Source organism: Electrophorus electricus, chromosome 15 (assembly GCF_041902795.1).
Source record: "Electrophorus electricus isolate QZ-2024a chromosome 15, ASM4190279v1, whole genome shotgun sequence".
Classification (NCBI taxonomy): domain Eukaryota; kingdom Metazoa; phylum Chordata; class Actinopteri; order Gymnotiformes; family Gymnotidae; genus Electrophorus; species Electrophorus electricus.
Genome location: NC_137511.1, coordinates 2,245,001 through 2,264,757, shown reverse-complemented (window position 1 = coordinate 2,264,757; position 19,757 = coordinate 2,245,001). Strand labels below are relative to the sequence as shown.

The 19,757-nt window shown below is 44.0% G+C and overlaps 3 protein-coding genes across 15 annotated transcripts in view; 1 reads left to right on the top strand and 2 right to left on the bottom strand.

The window, feature by feature from the left end:
• myocd (myocardin) overlaps positions 1–6,518 on the top strand; it is a 62,204-nt gene extending 55,686 nt beyond the window's left edge. For 4 of the 11 annotated variants that reach the window (XM_081698338.1, XM_026999678.3, XM_081698337.1 and 1 more), the window contains 6 exons: positions 81–210; positions 347–1,294; positions 1,418–1,552; positions 2,105–2,233; positions 2,950–3,007; positions 3,250–6,518. In XM_081698338.1, coding sequence (XP_081554464.1) covers positions 81–210; positions 347–1,294; positions 1,418–1,552; positions 2,105–2,233; positions 2,950–3,007; positions 3,250–3,818 — 1,969 coding nt within the window. In that variant the 3' untranslated portion in view covers positions 3,819–6,518. The remainder of the gene's footprint in view (positions 1–80; positions 211–346; positions 1,295–1,417; positions 1,553–2,104; positions 2,234–2,949; positions 3,008–3,249) is intronic. The other 7 variants (XM_035533718.2, XM_035533716.2, XM_035533717.2 and 4 more) reach the window with 7 other exon arrangements.
• A 1,820-nt stretch (positions 6,519–8,338) lies between these two features.
• Positions 8,339–15,459, bottom strand: map2k4b (mitogen-activated protein kinase kinase 4b). Of its 3 annotated transcripts, XM_026999664.3 has the most exons (13): positions 15,149–15,459; positions 14,248–14,283; positions 13,726–13,758; positions 13,381–13,483; positions 13,098–13,272; positions 12,746–12,865; positions 12,245–12,364; positions 12,109–12,160; positions 11,817–11,944; positions 11,113–11,190; positions 10,825–10,973; positions 10,640–10,685; positions 8,339–10,396 (listed from the first exon to the last, which is right to left on the bottom strand). In XM_026999664.3, exons 1-13 carry the CDS (start codon positions 15,267–15,269, stop codon positions 10,283–10,285), a joined length of 1,275 nt encoding a protein of 424 aa, XP_026855465.1. In that variant the 5' UTR covers positions 15,270–15,459; the 3' UTR covers positions 8,339–10,282. The 3 variants fall into 3 exon arrangements, with proteins under 3 accessions (XP_026855465.1, XP_026855466.1, XP_026855467.1); XM_026999665.3 differs by lacking the exon at positions 14,248–14,283 and having other exon boundaries at positions 15,149–15,402; XM_026999666.3 differs by lacking the exons at positions 13,726–13,758; positions 14,248–14,283 and having other exon boundaries at positions 15,149–15,402.
• Positions 15,460–17,138: 1,679 nt separating this feature from the next.
• Positions 17,139–19,757, bottom strand: part of adprm (ADP-ribose/CDP-alcohol diphosphatase, manganese-dependent) — a 2,933-nt gene continuing 314 nt past the window's right edge. The window contains exons 2-4 of the mRNA XM_026999615.3: positions 18,723–19,566; positions 18,522–18,644; positions 17,139–17,834 (exon numbers count right to left, since the gene is read on the bottom strand). Coding sequence (XP_026855416.2) covers positions 17,548–17,834; positions 18,522–18,644; positions 18,723–19,332 — 1,020 coding nt within the window. The 5' untranslated portion in view covers positions 19,333–19,566 and the 3' untranslated portion in view covers positions 17,139–17,547. The remainder of the gene's footprint in view (positions 17,835–18,521; positions 18,645–18,722; positions 19,567–19,757) is intronic.

Below are 19,757 nucleotides of genomic sequence, written 5' to 3'. Positions count from 1 at the left end.
AGTAGCCAGCCTTGACACGGCTGCCTTGTCGTCATCGTCGTCGTTTGTGGGTCAGACCTAACCTGGCGCATGTGCTGCAGGCAGGCAGGCGAGCGGGACGCGCCCGACGGCTCCGGCTCCACGTCTCCGGTGAAGAGCTCCTACTGCGGTCCGGCCGGCGTCTCGCCCGTCAGACCAGGGCCTCTGCCCGCCAACCTCGACGACTTGAAAGTACGTATCACGCTCTGCTGATGGAAACCGGGCCACATGCAGACCGCTGAGATGTTGCAGCACAGATAGCGGTGGTGACGGGAACACGGTGGCCTCCTGCTCGCACTGACGACGTTGTCCTCGATTTCCTCCACAGGTGTCCGAGCTCCGGCAGCAGCTGAGAATACGAGGCCTCCCTGTGTCCGGCACCAAGACGGCCCTGATCGAGAGGCTGCGACCTTACAAAGACCCGAGCTGCAGTTCGCCCTCCTCCTCTGGAGACATCACCACAGTGACCTTCCCGGTGACACCCACCGGCTCCTCCTACCAGTCTCCCGGCTCCACCATGTCGCACACGGGCGGCTACTACCCCTTCTGCAGCACCGGCTCCACACCGCCTATCTCACCCGCCTCCTCAGACCTGTCCGTGGGCGGCTCCCTGCCCGACAGCTTCAGTGACGTGGCTTTGTCATCGCCGCGGTTCGGCCTGCAGCCTTCGCCCACGCCGCCGAGCGCTGACGAGAGCCCTGCGGCGGGCGGCTGCCCGCACGGAGATGCCCCGGAGGGCCTGGACACCGAGAAGGACAAGATGCTCGTGGAGAAGCAGAAGGTGATCGAGGAGCTGACGTGGAAGCTGCACCAGGAGCAGCGGCAGGTGGAGGAGCTGCGCATGCAGCTGCACAAGCGCAAGCGCACCCACGGCGGCCCGCCCGAGCCCCCGCCCCCGCCCCACCCGCTCCGCCCACAGCCCCCGGCCCACATGCAGCAGCACTTTTTCGGGGTGTCCGTCAAGCAGGAGCACGTGGCCTCCAGCTGCCCGCTGGCCTCGAAGCAGCCCAAGTGCGGGCCCCCGGGCAGCTGCATCGAGGGTATGGGGCACTGCGGCCTGGGCGGCCCCGCTTCCGGGAGCCCCTCCGGGCTGTCGGCCTACCTGAGCCCTCAGTGCTCGCCCCAGGACTCCCCCGTCACCAAGAGCTCCAGCAGCCCGCAGCCTAGCAGCCTCCCATCCTCACCCAGCCACCCGTACCTGCTCACGCCTCCCCTGGGCAGGGACAGCTGTTCTCACCCCTTGCCGCATGGTGGAGCCAGACCACACCCCATGCAGGTGCGCATCCCCACAAATACAATTAACATCACAAGTGCGCAAGCATGGCTGAGGACACCGAATGTCCAGATGGCTGGCATACCGTGGGATTGTGAGCTAACCAAGTGCTTCTTTCTCTCTCAGCTCCAGCAGAAGGGTGCCTGCCAGCCCGTAAGCTGCTCCTATGCACCTGACCAAAGAAGCATGCAGCCCATGTACGAGAACAGCCTCATGACCAGGGGGTCTCCCAAGGTCAAGACCCCAGACATGCAGGCGAAGGTTTGTTAGGGCTAGCCTACGATCGGCCCCCGTGCGCCGTCCTGACATTAAACACGCACAAACTCTAGCTGGAAAGGGTTTGTTTTACATGCCTTCTGCCTGTGGACGCAGATGCAAACTGTCCACGACATTTATTATTTGGAAACCGGCAATCTTATGACCACAGACAGCTTGTAAAAGTCCACAGCCACAGGCAATGAATGCACGGGTCACATGATCATCAGCCCAGAATGCAGTGGACTGTATACACATGAGTAGTCACAAGTCTCTCAGTGGTCTTTATTGTGGTCCTGTGATCATATCACATGGCAAAACCAATGGCAGACTGCACATTAGGAGGTGCCATACCTTTCAGCTGCCCCCAATTGTACAACCAGCCAAGTCCAGGCCCATATGCCAGAAAGTGCTCCTGCATATTTGCACACACACACTACCTGCAGCACACGATCGTGACCTCAAACCCCCCAACCCCCACCAAGCGAGATCTGAGGCTTCCTCTGGTCCCACCTCCTTGTCTGGGGTTGTAACGTCTCGCCCTATCTCCTCATGTAGATGGCACTGTTGCACTGTGGCAGGCACATTGGCCATAAGTGTGACTTCTCCTCCACTGCCTTGTGTAGCTCAGCCTCTCCTGCATCTGCCGTTAGGCAGCCGCCCTGCTACGAGGATGCAGTGCAGCAGGTAAAGGGGCCCCCAGAAGCACCTGAGCCCTGTGCCTCCCTCCGGCTTCACACACACACACACACACACACTTTCTCTTTTCTGCTACTCAACACAATTCAGTACCCTAAGAGCTTTCTGGCTGTTATAAATGCAATTTTGAATGACACCCAAGTGAAACTACATTACATATTTGTTTTTATCAGTCACAGACTGTTTTGAGCTTTTATGTTTTCCAAGATAGAGAATGTGCACTTCCTGGTTTTAAAATGAGACAGCCAAAAGGAACTGTTGTCAAGCCTGAAGGGAGTTTTAATATGTTTGGTAATTCTAAACCAGAAAGTCAACATTCTGACTTGGATAAACATAGCATTTCTTTTTTCACTCAGTACATCAATGGTAGACAATACATTTATTTTCAGGTGGCAATCATGATTCTGTATGCTCAAGTATGTTGTGAAAAAGAAATTGCTTATCTTGCAGTGGTCACTATGCAAAAAAAGCCTTTGGAAGATAAACAAAACCGTTGGAAGGACAAAAAGCCCTTGACAGCTTTTTGACAGCTACAGAAGCTGAACAGATCCTTCATTCTTCACTGGGGCGGCGACATTTTGCAGAATTAATCATAACTGTAGCGCAGATTTAATCTTGGTGTCAGATGTACATTACGTATGTCTGAGGCATTTGGACATGATTTCTGTATGATGAACACTTACGTTTGCTCCCTGTTGTTGCAGCAGATGACCAGAAGCCAGCAAATGGACGAACTTCTCGATGTCCTTATTGAGAGCGGAGGTGAGCATAGAAATATACCAACCGAAAGCATGAGTGGCCTGCAATAGTTGTGTCACGGCACACTGGAACGTAAACTTAAATGTTCCAGTCGGTGGAGGCTCGCTGTCCGTGCCTACTGCACGCTGCATTAACCTGTGGCTGGCAACTCTGTTACGCCCCCTTCGTGAAGGCAGCTTTAATTGTCAAACAAACAGTTCACTGTCTGTGCTGTGACATCCTTCCCGTTCCCCTTTTTTTCAAAGAAATGCCAGCTAACGCCAAAGAAGGGAGGTGCCCTGTAACCAAAGTTGTGCCTCACCTTACAGTTCCACCCAGCAGCGCTGGCGCCGCGGCCATCCCAAAGTTCCACAGACACTACGGCCACGTGGCAGCCTCTATGATGCCATACGAGCACGCTGCCGCGGACTGCCACCTGGAGGTGCTCCTGGGGAGCCCCATGACCCGGCCGGGCGACATCATGCCGCTGAAGATGGCCGCCGAGGACGCCCCACTGGAGGAGGTCGGAGAGGGATTCGCAGGCCATCGCCACGATGACAAGTTGCTAGGCAACCGCGACATGATGGACACCCCTTTGAGCCCCATGGCCACCAAAGTGTCGCCAGTGGCCACCGACAGCCAAGGGCTCGGGATGACCTATACGGAATCGCCGTGGGAGGCCATGGAATGGCTGGATTTGACTCCGCCCAGCTCAGCTACGGCGTTCGGCAGCGGAATGCCTCCGGCTGGACCCAGCATCTTCAACACGGAATTCCTAGATGTGACGGACATCAACTTGAACTCTGCCATGGACTTGCACCTAGAGCACTGGTGAAGCTGATGAGAACCTTCCAAAAACACAATAAACCCAGCTAGATAGATACAAGGGCACTATACCACAGTAATGCACTGCACAGCACTTCACACTCATGCAGATGTCCCTTTACAGTGCTTTAATAGTCAAAATGACCCTCTCAGCAATTGTACAACCAACCAGCATCAGGCTGCCATGTTGTAATGATGAGTCAGTCAAGAGATGGATGCCATCACCACAGGTGCCTTGGGGAGAAGACCTCCTTTCTATAGTTTTACTTTCAGTGTAGCTCTTATTACTTGCGCTGATCCATCAAAACTTGAAAATCCTTTGGACTACATATTCCAGGAAAGAACGTTTTAATTACTGGAAACGGGAAAAACCTACAAACCAAATTGCATTGAAACACATCTATAATTCGACAGTGTTAGCAGTCCATTTGTAAATATTACACTTCTGGTACAAAGTTGTTGTTTTTTTGCCCTGCACATTCATGGTGTGTGGAAACACTTCGGAAGTGTTCACTAAAATCAATTTATCATCACATATTGTAATGTGCTTTGTAAATATACATTAATGCTCACACTGCACCTTGAGTAGTATAGAACTTTGACACATTTGGCTTTGCATAGATTTTTGGAAAGCATGTAATTAACTCTTTTCACTTATTTTCTGTTTCCATTCCCATTTAGTCATTTTTATTTATTTAGACAGCTGAGATTTCTTGTGCGAGATAGAATAAAGAGATCGACCAATATGTGCCCATTTTACAACCACTGGAGCCTTAAGGACCATTTAAGTCAGTCGGAACCGCGACAGTGTTTGAATGTTATTTCCTAATTGAATGTGGAGAAAAACAGGCCTGTATCATGTACATAGTTAACAGTGTTTTTGGTAAACCCAGTTTACACCCAGCTCAGCACTTGCCCATATATATCAGACTGAATCATTGCTGTTTTAATATGATTTTAATACTATTGACATGTGACCCATTTGGTACCTTGGAAGACTTCACTTATTAGATGTATTTATCTGGACATTTTCATAGATATTTTTACATGCGATATTTATGAGGCATTGATATCCCTTTGAGCAAATGATATAAAACTACTGAAGTCCAAGTTCGCGTTTATACAAAAATGAAAAGCTAATATTTGTCCATAGAACCATCTTTTGTCTTTTGTAACACAACGTACTGTACCTAACCAAGCATCAACATAATTTAAAATATCAGTATTCCAGTATATTAAATATTCAACTTAACATGTTAAAAATAAAGCATTTGTCGCATTTACGTCACATTTCAAGTTATGCAATAAATTAGGTTTTAATAAATGTATTAAAATAATGAAGGCATTAGACGCTTCTCAATGGCAGATCCCTGTTCTCACCAATATTTGAGCAGAGTGAAGCGGAATATAGTGTATCAAGCTTTACTGTGAAGACAGGCCCCCACACTGGGGCTGTTATGCAAATATTTGTCATGATGCTTAGAGTCGTGTTCTTTAAAAAAATGGGCATCTTTGTTTATTATAAAATTGCCTTGGTGGCTACTTATAAATAACAGATCAGTAAAAGGCAAAAAAGACACACCGACAATCTACAGAGAAAGACATTTCTGTCACAGTGTAAACTGAACAGATTGGTACTGAAATTCTGATTTGTATGCTGTGGGATATATGAATGGTTCACTTCATTATTTTGATTGCTGGTTAACCCAAGCTGATAGCTGTAGAACACAAACACAACTGTTATGAGTACAAACTGTCCAAATGACAAGTTAAGCATTTATGTTAGGATACAGAAATCACTCCACTTAACCTTCTCCATCTGGTCATTCACAGTTTACTATCGGATCCAGCGAAATATTAAAAGGACTTTCAAATGAACTTAGAAAGTAAATGGACAGTACAGTATTGGAGTACAAACATCACTAACAAAGGGATTTTTTAAACAATAAAATGCTATTTTTGGCATTATGGATCAAGACCAAGGGCTGATTTATTTTAGCAAGATTATAGACACAGCTAAGATTTATAGTCTTTCATCGAGTTGTCCTGTGTCCTGCACAAATCTGTATGCAACTTTAAACAATGTGATTAGTTTTATCTATGAGGCCAAACTGCAATACTACCAATAACTCAATAGTTCAATACAAATTGCTTTCAGGAACAGCAGACTGTAACTATTAAAAGGTACTGCAATGGGTTTATACATTCTCATCCATTCACCTGGGTCCTAATGTTTTGTAATGTACTATTACAATTATGAAACACATTTTGTTTGTTTATATATGTGACACTTATTGAAATTTCTAATTATACCAATGAAATAAACTCCCATATGCCCAATAGAGCTAACTCAGCCAGGGTTGCTATTTTCAGACCGTTTATATGATGCTGGAATGAAAAACAGAATCTCACACTATGCACAGTTCCCCAATATAACCACACGCCCCTCCAAGCTGGCCAGGTGACTGACATCCAGTCCCTGGCCGAGGCACGCCTGCTCAGTACACGCGATCCCTCGGTCTTGTTGAAGAAAATGTGGTAGTTGTTTTTGTCTATTTTTTTTCTCCTGGGGAAAAAAATATATCGATACGACAAAAAGCTTTTGTATTGCTTGGCCACTGAACAGCTGTATGATGTAAACAGTCTCAGTATGTCTCCACCACTGTGCAACTATTAAAAGACTTTAATAAAACACATTTCTAAAAATGGCCCACTCCAGTCTATCATTTCCTGGGTAATGAACAGAACTCACATTTAATATATGTGCTCTGGAAAAAAAATAAGAGACCAAGCCAATGTTTTCTTAAATCAGCATCTCCACATGTACAGCAGCCATTCCGTTCAAGTGTTTGCTGAATTCCTTCACTGACACACCTCATTCTACTTAATGAGATGCTGAATAGGTGATCAGCTTAACAAAATCCTGTTCTAACGAGCAACAGTATAGTAACCACTGCAGCTGTCATCACTGTTCACCTGTTATAGAACCAGCTGGATGGGAAAAGCAGTGCTAGGACTAATAAAGTAAGTGTAGTCAAAATACAGCAACAGACTGTGCCAAAAGAGTTGAGAAGAAGGGTTCAATTGTAGCTTTACTGGCAGAGGGATACGGTGAGCACCAGGTTGCTTCCATCTTGAAAATTTCAAAAACTGCAGTCCAATAGAACAAGGTGAAGCAGCAAACACAGGGACAACAACAGCTACAGACTGGCAGAGGTGGAAAATGACCGTCTACCGACCGTGATGATCACCAGCTCATTCAAATGTCACTTAACAAGCGTAAGATGACATCAAGTGACCTACAAAAAGAATGTCATCCAGCAGCTGGGGTGACTTCCACACTGAGGACAGTTTGAAACAGGCTTCTGGAGGCAGCGCTGAAGTTGTGCAAAGCTAGAAAAAGCCATTAATCATTGAGAAGCAAAGAAGAGCCAGAAAGAAGTTTGCAAAAGACCGTAAGGATTGGACCATAGAGGACTGGAGTAAGGTCATCTTCTCTGATGAGTGCAATTTTCAGTCCAACACCTGGTCATGTAATGGTTAGACGGTGACCTGGAGAGGCCTACAAGCCAGAGTCTCTCACACCCACTGAGAAATTTGGTGCAAGATCGGTGATGATCTGGGGGTGTTTCTGCAAGGCTGGAATCAGACAGATTTGTCTTTGTGAATGACACATGAATCAAGCCACTTACAAAACTGCTGGAGGAAAACTTGCTTCCTTCTGCTCTGACAGTGTTCCCCAACTCTGACGATTGTTTTTTTCAACAGGACAATGCTCCATGTCACACAGCCTGGTCAATCAAAGTGTGGATGAGGGACCACCAGATCAAGACCCCATCATGGCCAGCCCAATCTCCAGTCCTGAACCCCATTGAAAACCTCTGGAATGTGATCAAGAGGAAGATGGATGGTCACAAGCCATCAAACAAAGCCGAGCTCCTGGAATTTCTGGGCCAGGAGTGGCGTAAAGTTACCCAACAGCATTGTGAGGGACTGGTGGAAAACATGCCAAGACGCATGAAAGCTGTGATTGAAAATCAGGGTTATTCCACCAAATATTGATTTCTTCACTCATCCTAAGTTGACATTAGTACTGTGTTGTTTATAAATGAATATGAGCTTGTTTTCTTTGCGTTATTTTTGGTCTGAAATTTCTGTAACTGTTTCATTATTTTAACCATTAGTCATTTTCATAAAAAACAAAAACATACTTTAAAATACATTTTTTATAACAAAAAACAAACAAACAAACAAAAAACTGCTCAGCCTGGTCAAACACATACCCATCAATTGTAAAACTAGAGAAACTGAATTTTGTAGTGGTCTCTTAGTTTGCATTATTTTGCATGCATACGCGCATGCACAAATTGAGAAGTTTATTTATATATATATATATATATATATATATATATATATAAATAAAATATATATAAATAAAACCTACACAAAACTGTGAATTTTTATATCCAAAAAAGTTAAGATTCCATTTTATTCCATCCCACTGTCAAACAAATAGTCAGTACACAGATAGAGGCTAATTCACTGGATTTATTCTAGCACTGTGCTCGTCTGACTCCAGACCTTACAGAGAAACAGGACAATAAGCTCACAGTCACATCCGAACCTTCACGACTGACCTGCAGACACTTAGATCTTACTGATACTATGTGAACACTAAAGATTTCAGGAAATTCCTTAAATACATGAAGTGAGCAAAACGCAGCCCAGAGTCATCAGGTTAAGCACATCCAAACCAGACATAAGGCGATATCTCTGCACAGCATCTCATTACTATGGTGTTTTTTACAGATATCTGCGTTCACAACATACACTTCAAATATTTTCACAGTGTGAACATTTTTTGAACATATTTCCCACTTGATAGTGATACAGTATAATGATACATGTTGATTTCAAACATATATTGAGCCTTTTTTCCCTTCCAACAGTGGCCTAGGTTTCCTTTGGTGGGGGTTTACACTGCTCACACCACCCAACCAAAAACATTATATGAGTAATGTAAGCAGAAAGTATAGGGGGAGATACGTCACCCACCAACCACCCCCACCCAAAACCCTACACCTATGCCTTCTAATACTAATGGCTGCTACTAATTTGTCATTTTGTACAATGCTCACTTTTTGGAAAGCTTTTAAAATGGCTAAAATTGAATTATGCTGCCCCTATTTTAAAAAGGATATCTAGTTAACCATTCAGTCCAAGTTCTCTTATATTTTGGCCAGATAAATGTCTTTTCACACTACGGAGACTACTGAGTTCAGCAGTATTTCAATGCTCTCTGGTGGCATATAGTTGGTTTTTTCAAATCATTTACCAAACAATAGTGCTTAGGCGAAGTGTAGTATGCAAGCCAAACAAAGACATCTGAACGTCCTTTACCTCCCTCCCCCAAGTCAAAGTGCCGTGCTTCGTCACATGCCAATAAAAATTACTGAGGCAAAATGAACGGCAGCTTCTGCAACGGAGAACCACGGGGGGCGTTGCTGAGCAATCATGGCTTGACAAAGTTATACATACAGTTACAATTGTGTCAAAGTGTCCTGAAGTTTTTATTCAAGTGTTCACTACACCGGAGATTTTTCTTAAATGCAGTGAACACGATTTGGTGGGTTAGAATTGCATATTCATGAAATAAAGCTACTTAAAAAGGATAACTTAAGATTTTCTTTAAACTAGACTTAATGTTTCACTTTCTTGGAAATCTTCTGCTTGAGCATCCTACGCGTCTTTCCCACACCAGTCCAAGGTGCGGCATGCACAGACTTCAGCGTCGTAGAAACGGAATTGAAGAATGTTGGAATTTCAGACTGGAGGGACTCCAAACAGCCAGAACTCCAAGGATGTGGAGCAGAAGGTCTACAGGAAAATCTCCAACCATCCTTTCAAGAGTCTCTGAAGTAGAACAATACTTCTGCATACGAAGTTATTTTACAAACTAAAAATGTGCTTTACCTGTACAAATATTGACCTAAATGACACGACCCATTATAGAAATTATATATGTTACAGGAAACGGTAGTCATTTTCTGTCCATTTGTGTATCATTGTGACTTTTTCTTTTGGTAAGTTTTATATCGCTTATATTACTTTCAAGTAGATATATATATACACAATTTAGTTATTATTTTTTATTCCCATGAACACAGAGACAAACATTGCTTTCATGATCTGCGAACTGAATAAGGGTGTTCCAAGTTGTGTGGTCCAATTCTGGAAACAAGCTCAGCTAGAATGGCATCGCGTGGCATCGTGTGGCATACGACACATCAGACAATCTATTAGGCTCTAATCTGAACTATCTTGGTTCTGCTGACCGATATAGCAAATGGATTTCTTTTTTAAGATGAAAGCGGATCCTTATTGCACAACATGTTTTGGGGTTTCGAGTGTCACTTTTTAAAAGCAGTGTTGGAGCAGGGGTGCAGAGCCGTGCCGCATGGGGCCCAGGCAGAATCAGTCGACGTACATTGGGGAGCTGGGGGATGCCGGGATCTCGTCCAGGATCTTACACACGTAGCTGGCGACATCCACGACTCGCTCCTCGTACATTAGAATGAAGGGGTGTTTCTGCAGCACCAGGGGGTTGGGGGGGGGGGGGGCGTCACGTCACGTAAAATGTATTAACAGCTCCAAAGAGGTTTTGATCAGGCTGTCTTAACTGAGCATTATATAAAATAATGATGCCAGCTCAAACGGGCATAATACTTAACACTACGACATTGCATTAACACCATGATGTATCAACTTTCAGAGATTTATAACCAGACAGTAAATTCTGTACTAATGGATATTGCCAGAAGATACACTTACCAGAAGCTCCCTGTATTTTGGCCTTTTCGACTCATCCTTTGTAAGGCTGGAAGGCAAGGATACAAGAGGACCACCAAGCCTGTGCTTACTATACAATTCTGGTCAGTTTCAGCTCAAGCAAAACTTGCTTTGAAAATGTCTTCATGTACACATATAAGCAGGCAAACAAAACTGAGGCAACTCACCATAGGTTGACAAAGTTGATGAATTTGGGAGAAAACTGCCTCTCCTCTGAATTGCTAAGTTGCGGAGGGTCTCCCTTTACTACCTGGGTCAGCTGGTCAAACACGCTGTTCCATTTCGGGTACGGGAAACGTCCTGTGGCCAGCTCGTACTGCCGGGGAAAGCGTGCAGAACACCCCGGACCTTAACACTCCTCTCACATTGCATGCAGAACAATAAGACACCAACCCAGTGTACGGACAGGAAACGCAAGCAGCAGGTATGACGCTGAGGTTTAATAGTGGCCATACCAGAGTGATTCCCAAACTCCACACATCCGAGCGCACATCGTATCCTTGTCGGGAAGCACTGGGGTCTATCCTTTCAGGCTATGACAGAGGGGATAAAATTGCAGGAACGATATTCACACAATTATCTTATACATTTTAAGCATCATCTCAGTTCTGTTAAATTTTGCATTTAAAATTTGAGCTTCAAAAAACAAAAGCACTGCATCATTAAAATGCACCATATATAAGCCCCATTAAAAAAATGTAATAAAAACAAGGTTTCTGAACGGCGTCCACTGGTGGCTCACTGGTTCAAACGCCAATGATGCGACAGCCTTCTGTGGCAGGGAGAAGAAGAGATCAACACTGATGCTGCTCTCTGATTGGGTGGGACAACGTTACACCATCCCGCCAATCGCAGCAACACTCCTCAATCATGGATGCCTGGGTGCTTGTGTATGCTGACCAGGGTAGAAAGCGATTTACTCCGAGTGCATTCAGCTGCCCTGTGTTACAGCATGAGCAGGATACGGGAAAGATTTGGTGCTTGGCTTCACGCATTTCAGAGGAAGCACGAGCTGGCCGCATATTCCAGGGTTGGTAGTCACTGTACGGTGGGGGTGGTCAGCTAACTGATATGTGGGAACTGGCATACCGACTAAAATTTTGAAATAAATGGGAGAAATAAATAAATAAAAAGTGCCAGTAAAGAGGCAGTAACTCACAGCCATGTAAGGCCTGCAGCCAGCATCTCTAGTCTTGGCTATGGAGTCCACCAGCTGCCCACTGATACCAAAGTCACACAGCTTTATGTTGCCATTTCGATCCAGGAGAATGTTAGAGGGTTTGATGTCTAGAATAAGAGGAGAAAAGGAAAAGAACACATATGACCACTAGGTGGCACAGTGCTTGTGCGAAAAGCAAAAGCCCAACAATCGCTTTTAAAAATGGTCACTTGGACGTCTACTTAGAAGTCATCGTGTATAAAGTTTGACAGTAAAGACATTTTCTACTCACCTCTGTGAATTATTTTCAAGTTTTCTTTCAAGTGATTCAGTGCTTTCACAGTCTGTAATGAGGTTGAAAAATAAAAATCAGGCAACACTTCTAATAGCAGCATTAGAGGACGTCACAGCGTCATTACTGCACTTACCGCTAATGTAATTTTGCCTAATATTTCCTCTGGAATGACATCATCTAATGAGCAATATACATATTTGTAGAATTTGTCGAACGAGGTAGACATAAGTTCCATACATATCCAACAGTCACCCTGTTTAAAAAAAAACAAACAAAAAAAACGAATTAATAAATTAAGTAATTCATTAAAAAACAAAAAGGACAGGAAACTGTCAGGCCATAGCCTATCCTTCACAACCTGAAAATATTCAAACAACCAAAGCCTCAACATAAACCTACCCAATTCTGCATAGATAAACATAAAAACAGTTCTAAGATTCAAAGATTTATTACAATATATAACTTTCAAGCTTTCATTTATGCTAAAGATCATCCTACTGTAGTGGAATCTTTCCTTTCTGCCCGACAGACAGACACACAGACACACAGACACACAGACACACAGACACACAGACACACAGACAGACTAGGTGTAAGGGGCGACTGGAAACCTGGATTGAAGTGAGGAGTTTACCTCTCGGAACAGGGCCCCGTAAAACTGGACGATATATGGGCAGTCGCTACTTCTCATCACCACATCCAAGTCCATCAGCAGCTGCTTCTGTTCCTTCTCATCAACGGTGGAGCGAATCCTCTGCAACACAAACACACCATAGAGGATGACACACGCAGCCGCATAGACGCCGCGGTTTCCACCTGGCACGTCCCTGCATTAAAACTAGAAAAGCATAAAGCTGCGTGGAAAGTGGTGATTCATTTCAAAGCCCGTAACACTCCATCCTTAATTGCTGTGTACTGTAAAATCTTTAATCGAGAAAAAAACAAAACAAACACCACCTTCACAAAACAGCGTCCTGGGCTCTCACCTTGACAGCCATAATCTGGCCACTGGGTTTATGAACCATCTTGTTGACAGAGCCGTAGGCTCCCCTGCCGATCTCACCAAGGTCCTTCAGGTCTTCTGCAGTGAAATCCCAGTGCTGCTCAGGAGAAATCTTCAGCTTCCCACACGACTCGATGCTCTGAGTGCGCAGTCTCTCTCTGAAAGCCAACCCAAAGACCCAGTGAAAACCCCACAAAACCTGCAAATCTGCAGGTGTGCAGGACTCAGCTGCGGCGTTTGTGCGAGTGTTCGTTTTAGCCGCTTACATGTGTGGGTTCTGGAAAGATGGGGTTCCAGAAGACACAGGCAGCCTGGCATTTGGTTTGACTGGAGGGTTAGCAAAGTTTAACTTCAGGGCTTTGCGCTTACCTGGCACAGTCAGAAAAGAAAACACCATTAGCATAACGGAAGGGATGAATGTGGTATTCTTCAAATTTTAAAAAAGAAAAGCGTTGCTCTAAATGAAATAATCTATATTATATATATATATATAAAAACATGGTTTCAGTAAAACAGTTCATGTCTGGTTATTCTAAAACTGCATTCCGCTTATAGATTGAATAATAAAATTATAGTGATCAAAACAACCACACGTTCAAACAGAGACTTACTCTGGGGCACACCAGACAGATTTATCTGAAACCCTGCAGTGGAAAAGACAAAAAAGAAATAGGATCTGACTAAAGTAAAACTAAGTAATAGTGGAGAACTGAAACAAACACACACACAGTTTTTTATTTATTTATTTAGTGTGTGTGTGTGTGTTTCAGTTCTCCACTACACACAAAAAATACCAACTATTTCCATATATTCAGCCCAGTTGACAACACAAATATCTAGACGGACAAACACTGTTCTCTTGCATACAGCAAGAAAAACATTTCTAATATTCTGAAGTCTATGATGCACACCACACTGTACAGCCTGTACTACAGCCTAGTTTACTTTGTGTGGCATCCCAAGTATGTATCTGCAAAATGTATGTAAAGCATCCCTAAATTCACAAACATCTCACATGATGGAAACCTGATAAACTAAAAACGTTTAATGAAAGCTGAGTCTGTACGTTTACATTTAGTGAGTGTGACATTTAAAAATAATTAAAAAGGCAATAACAAGAAAGTTAAGAATACCTGTTTCATTCTGACACCTCCAGCATGTGTTGGATTCTGTGAATTTTACACATTTTAAACAGTTAAGAAGCTAGAATGAAGTGAGCCAATTAGTGTTGGAATAAATACAGTAACAATAATACACTGCACTTGCTCATGTCTTTGGACCTGAGAACACAAAGTTTAGAGACGTACTAATTGATCAGATATTGTTTATATAATTCCAAATATTCGCAATTAAATGGTCTGATGTTACTAAACTTCCCGACCGTTTAAGTGAGTGGTCTCGCGTGTGGAAATCATGTACAATGTAAGAAAAGCACAGTATGTGACTGTGGATCCACTGCATTCACAATCATCACTGACCTGTAGCCCTAACACCTTAGACGGCACAGCAGTGTTTAACCGACCCTCACACATCCTCTCACTACTACCTACTAATTTAAACAGGAATCTCGGGGGAAACACAAAGACGTGAAACTGTGTCCCGCCACGGGCAGAAGTAGAGCTCATCCTTCATGTCTTAGGGCGTGGTGAATAGAAATTGTGTTACACGGTAAACCAGCGTGGCTGCAGATTACCAGGATTACAGACGAACCCGTGCATGTGGGATTACGTGCATGCGTCCGCAAACCCAGCCGTAACGCGCGTGTCCACCGAGTGCTGCGGACTGTCCGGCTACACGCAGCTCGCGCTGGTCCGAGCGACCTACGCCCGCAGAAACGAGCGCGCATGCCGCAGCGCTTCTCCACACCCCTGGCCTCTACAGCCCGTGTGATGTCTCGCTTCAAACCATACCGAGTGTTTTCCAGAAGCAGCCGTAGCGGGGCCTAACACCTCCACCAGCTGCGCCAGCTACGGTGCACGACACGGCCGGCGCGTTAGTCCGGCCAGCCTGCAGAGGTCGAGTGTGCTCCCTTACCCTGCATGCTGCTCGCCGCTGTGAAGTGCTGCGTCTGCGTTTGGTGGCGCAGCGCGGGTCCGGACGGGCCCATGGCGCTGCCACAGGCTGGAGAGTTGGTGCTGGGACTGGGAGTCGCCATTGTTGACTCTTTATTTCTGCAGGTGGTCAAAACGCGCCCTCGTGACGCACAGAGCAAATATTCACGAGCAGATCGAGGACGGATCAGCACATGGTTCACTTCAGGTGGCGGGGTGTTAGAATCGCTCCATTTGGACTTGTTTGGCGGTCCCAGTTGATTTCTGTTGAGTGTGGGCAAAGAGCGATACCACGGGATTTCCAAGACGGAAAAATAATATTTTAAAATAAAAGTCTCCGGACGCGATAAAATTGCTGCGGCATAAAAGCCCGTTTTTGATTCGAGTCGTTTCTTGCTTACAGCAGTCTTAAAATATTATTGTGATTCTCTGAAAGATCCGAATATGGATAAGTTGAAATGAAGTTTAAAAAGTCAGTTAACAGTGTGAGACGTTGCTATGGATGATGCATAGACTCAATGAGAGATCAGACATTTTCAGATGCGATTCTGGAGAGCCACTGCTAACAAATTTTTACATTTTCCCCCACAGACTTGAATTTAAACCCCTGGTATAAATGGCGTGAACTTATTTTAACTTACACATCATTTTATATATCTTTCTGAAGCACGTTGGTTGCATCTGCACCTAGCTGATGAACATCCCTGTTGTCCGGTCCTGAGAGGTTTTCGTTAATGGGATATCATTACATAACGCAGGTAAGTTTGGATGAGGGCACTGTTTCTAAATTGAAACTTTTCCACAAGCATTTTTCTAAGCAATCCTTTGTACTTTTCCCTCCTAAAGATAATGTGGTTGAAGCTTAAAGGAAACACACAGCAGCAGGGATAACGAAGAAACTGGATCCAACCTTTGTTACATATTTTGGGGTGTGCTCCTTTCTCAGAGAGACCAAAGAGACGGATTGTTGACTTTGCTGGATGGGACATTGGAGATGCTTTTGTTTTGTTGTTTTTAAAAGAAAATGTGATGCATGAGTTTTTTCTGCATCACTGGTAAATAAAATCTATATTTTCCAGTTGAAAAGAGTTCATTCATTAACAATCAGTATCCCTAAAAGAGAATATTTAATTGCTATAAAAGCAGGGTATAGTATTATAGTACAAGGCAAGACAAATTTATTTACATAGCACTTTTCATACATAGTGGAAATTCAAAGTGCTTCACATAAATAAAACAATTTAAACCAAAAAGACAAAATTAAGAATAATTGATTTGAACAAAAACATCAAATATAGTTACTAAAAGGAATATTAAAAATTAAAGTGCCAAAAGAGTTCATGTTAAACATGTGAAGTGTTAAGATAAAATATGAAAATAAAAGCAAGTGCAAAGTAGTATTGAAAACTAAACGTGCAGTGCAACAGGAGGTATGAAAAGAGTTTAAAAGCCTTGTCAAAAGTTTCGATTCAAGTGCATCTTGTGTCAGGCTCTTCTAATATTCTCTGGTCCCTGGCATAACGGCTGAACGCTGCCTCTCCATGCTTAGACTTTACCTTGGGCCGTTCACAACACTACAGCCTATGAAACGGATATACTGGGCCTACACAATTAAGCAATTTAGACCAGTAATCATACTTTAGCCAACCTTGTAATACACTGGTCGCCGCTGTAAGGATTTAGAATGGGGGTGATGTCTGCTCGTAGTGAGAACTCAAAGCATAAAGTTCAGAAAGGAATCAGTGAAAAAAGCAGTTTTTCCCCGTTAACTTTATTCGTCTTTGACTTTACACGTCTCCTACACTCTGAAGAATTGTAAAGTGAATGTAAAGATGAAATTGACGTATATGTTAATAAAGTGGTGGCATTAAACCTTAAGAGAGATTTAATTAAAGAAATATCCCACTTCTGTTTACGCTGCAACAGATTTTTAAAAGATGTGTTATCTGGAAAGATTCAGAAAGATGTAACCATGCAGGAAACTATAATTCAATTAAAGTGATTACTGAATGATCTGAATAAATTTTAATCATTTTTCATTTCACTCAGACATAGGACTATTACACATCTTCCCATATAAAAATATTTATGTATAAATAATTGTGTGTATATTTTCCCCACATCAAATTTTGTAAATACATTCCCTCATTTGCAATGAAGATCACAATATTTTGTTGAAAAATATTAATGACTTAGAAGTAATATAAACAACTATAAATTAGTAGGTTGAATCTCATTTCTGACACCATGTAAATTATATCTATCTATCTATCTATCTATCTATCTATCCTTATTATACATTTCAATGGTCTTCAGAATATATCCCTTCTGTTTTATTGCAGTTAAAACTTTGGCAACATGTTATGTTCAACTTATGCCTCACTAATACATAAGCAGTCTGTCAGATATCCTCCCGTTGCCCTTCAGGACCATCTTGTCTTCATACACATACACAGTCCCAAAAGCATCGCTGTCTGGTGGGGTCTCAATAACCCCCTCCAGTGTGAGGTGATGAATGCCAGAAGTGTCTAAATAGTAGCCCCCATCGTGATCATGTCCAGCCATGAAGCACACCACACTTTTATGGGAGTTCAGAATGGAGAGAACTTTGTCATAGTTCCATGCAAGGCATATGCCGTCAGTAGACAGGGGGTGAACAGGAATATGGCCTGTCAAAAAAGAAATAAATAACAGTTCAAAATTGCTACAACGGACAGGCCCCTGATAACCCAAATAAGGAATGTGAACGTGATCAGATAAATCATTTATCAAAGTTAGAGGGCCTGGGATTTTGTTGGACCCTGAGAATGGTTCTTGCCACTGGTTTTCAGAAGCTTTGGAAATAAACAACTAGCAGAAAAAAATATTCTGTTTGTTCTACTGGTATATTTCTAATTCATTAAGATATTGCGCTTGTAATCCTTGTGCTGTCCAGATAGGTTGTATTCAAAACATGTATATAAATACTATATTCAGTGATATGCTGATACATGTGATCAAAGTCGATGATGAACTTGGCATCTTCAATTAAAGTCCTTAAAGTGCTGCACTGCTCTTCTTCCACACAGTTTAAGTCAGCTGACAAATAGACTATGTGCAAATGCTGGATTTATATCTCTATATCTGTACCCATATGAAATGTTACATTTCCACATAGTTCAAAGTTAATACTATTTCTGTAATACTGTAGTATTTTCGTTAACACAACGGCGCCTTCTCGTGTGGCAAGATCAATACAGAAGCAATGATCAGAAGCACTGCTTCAGGTGAACGTCAAAGCACCAATGAAACAGTCACTTCCTTTAAGATCAACATGGGTGTGGTAGGCCCGGAAAATGTTGCAAAACTCTACTTACTCACTACAACGACCTTTTCTTTCTTCTCATCAGCGCCAAGTAGCACTCCATGAAGCCAGTCGAGCTGTTCTTGGCTGAACCCCCCGTTGAATTGCACAAACCTTCCTATCCAGTGTCTGTAGCCTGTAAAAGCAGCGCACACTCGCAAAACTCTCACCTTCATGCAACGTTAAACGCTTGAAACGACGCGCTCTCGCGTACCTGGCGGCTCGTTGAGGTTGCGGTTAGGGTTGTGCGCCTTGATGAGCTTAAAGGCCAGCTCGTATTTGTCGCTGCGCCGCTCTCTCCCGATAACGCTCAGGTCGTAGGCGTCCAGCACGACAAACCTGAACCCGGGCGCGGGGCTGAAGTGGTACGCATGCACCCCGTCCCCTGCCCGGTCGCCGCCCGCGCCGCTGTTGAGCGCAGACGAAAGAAGCTCGCTCCTGCTGAAGTTGTAAAACTCGTGGTTGCCCCACACGTGGTGGACCGCGGGCGCGTAGTTGCCGAACTCGTCCATGACCGCGCGCAGGGCTCGCTGCGACGCGCCGTGCCTCCGGTTGGAGCCGTCGATCACGTCTCCGAGCTGCAGGACGAAGCTGGGTCTTACCCGCTCGGCGGCCCAGCGCCTGTTCGCGTTGCACAGGAGCCGGAGGCTGCTTCTGTAGTAACGCTTTCTCGTGCCGTGGAAATTGAAGCCGTCGTCTAAATCGGCGTACTGGATGTCGGCGATGACTCCGAAGGTGAACAGGGGATCTGCGCCGTCCTCCAGTTGGACTCCGTCCTGGGTGGCGTGTTTAACACTGTGCGCAGATGTATGGAACTGGCCCATTACATGCCAGGCGCGCAGCCACAACTACGTGGCCACTCGTATAGTTTAGGAACGACACCTACTTAAAACGAAACTGGAGTTATCGTGATATAATACGATATAGAATCATAAGACAAAAGTCACAACTCTACTGAGCCAGCTAGATCAACACACCGAGTTTTCTTCTTGGAGTTTCTGCCGGTTGGCACTGGACAGCAAGGCGCACTGCCGCCACCTTCTGTAACCGGAGTTAGTCTGTTAGGAAAAAACACAAATCCTGAATAAAAAAAACCCCACATCGTTCTCGCTCTGAAAAAAAGATTATTAGCTGTGTATTTGATTTAGCAGTTAATGTTAATTGTTAATGTCTTATTTTATTTTTTTCTATACACAAACCACTTTGGGACAGGAGGAATCGGACATAATCTTGTTAGCCCGAGTGAAGC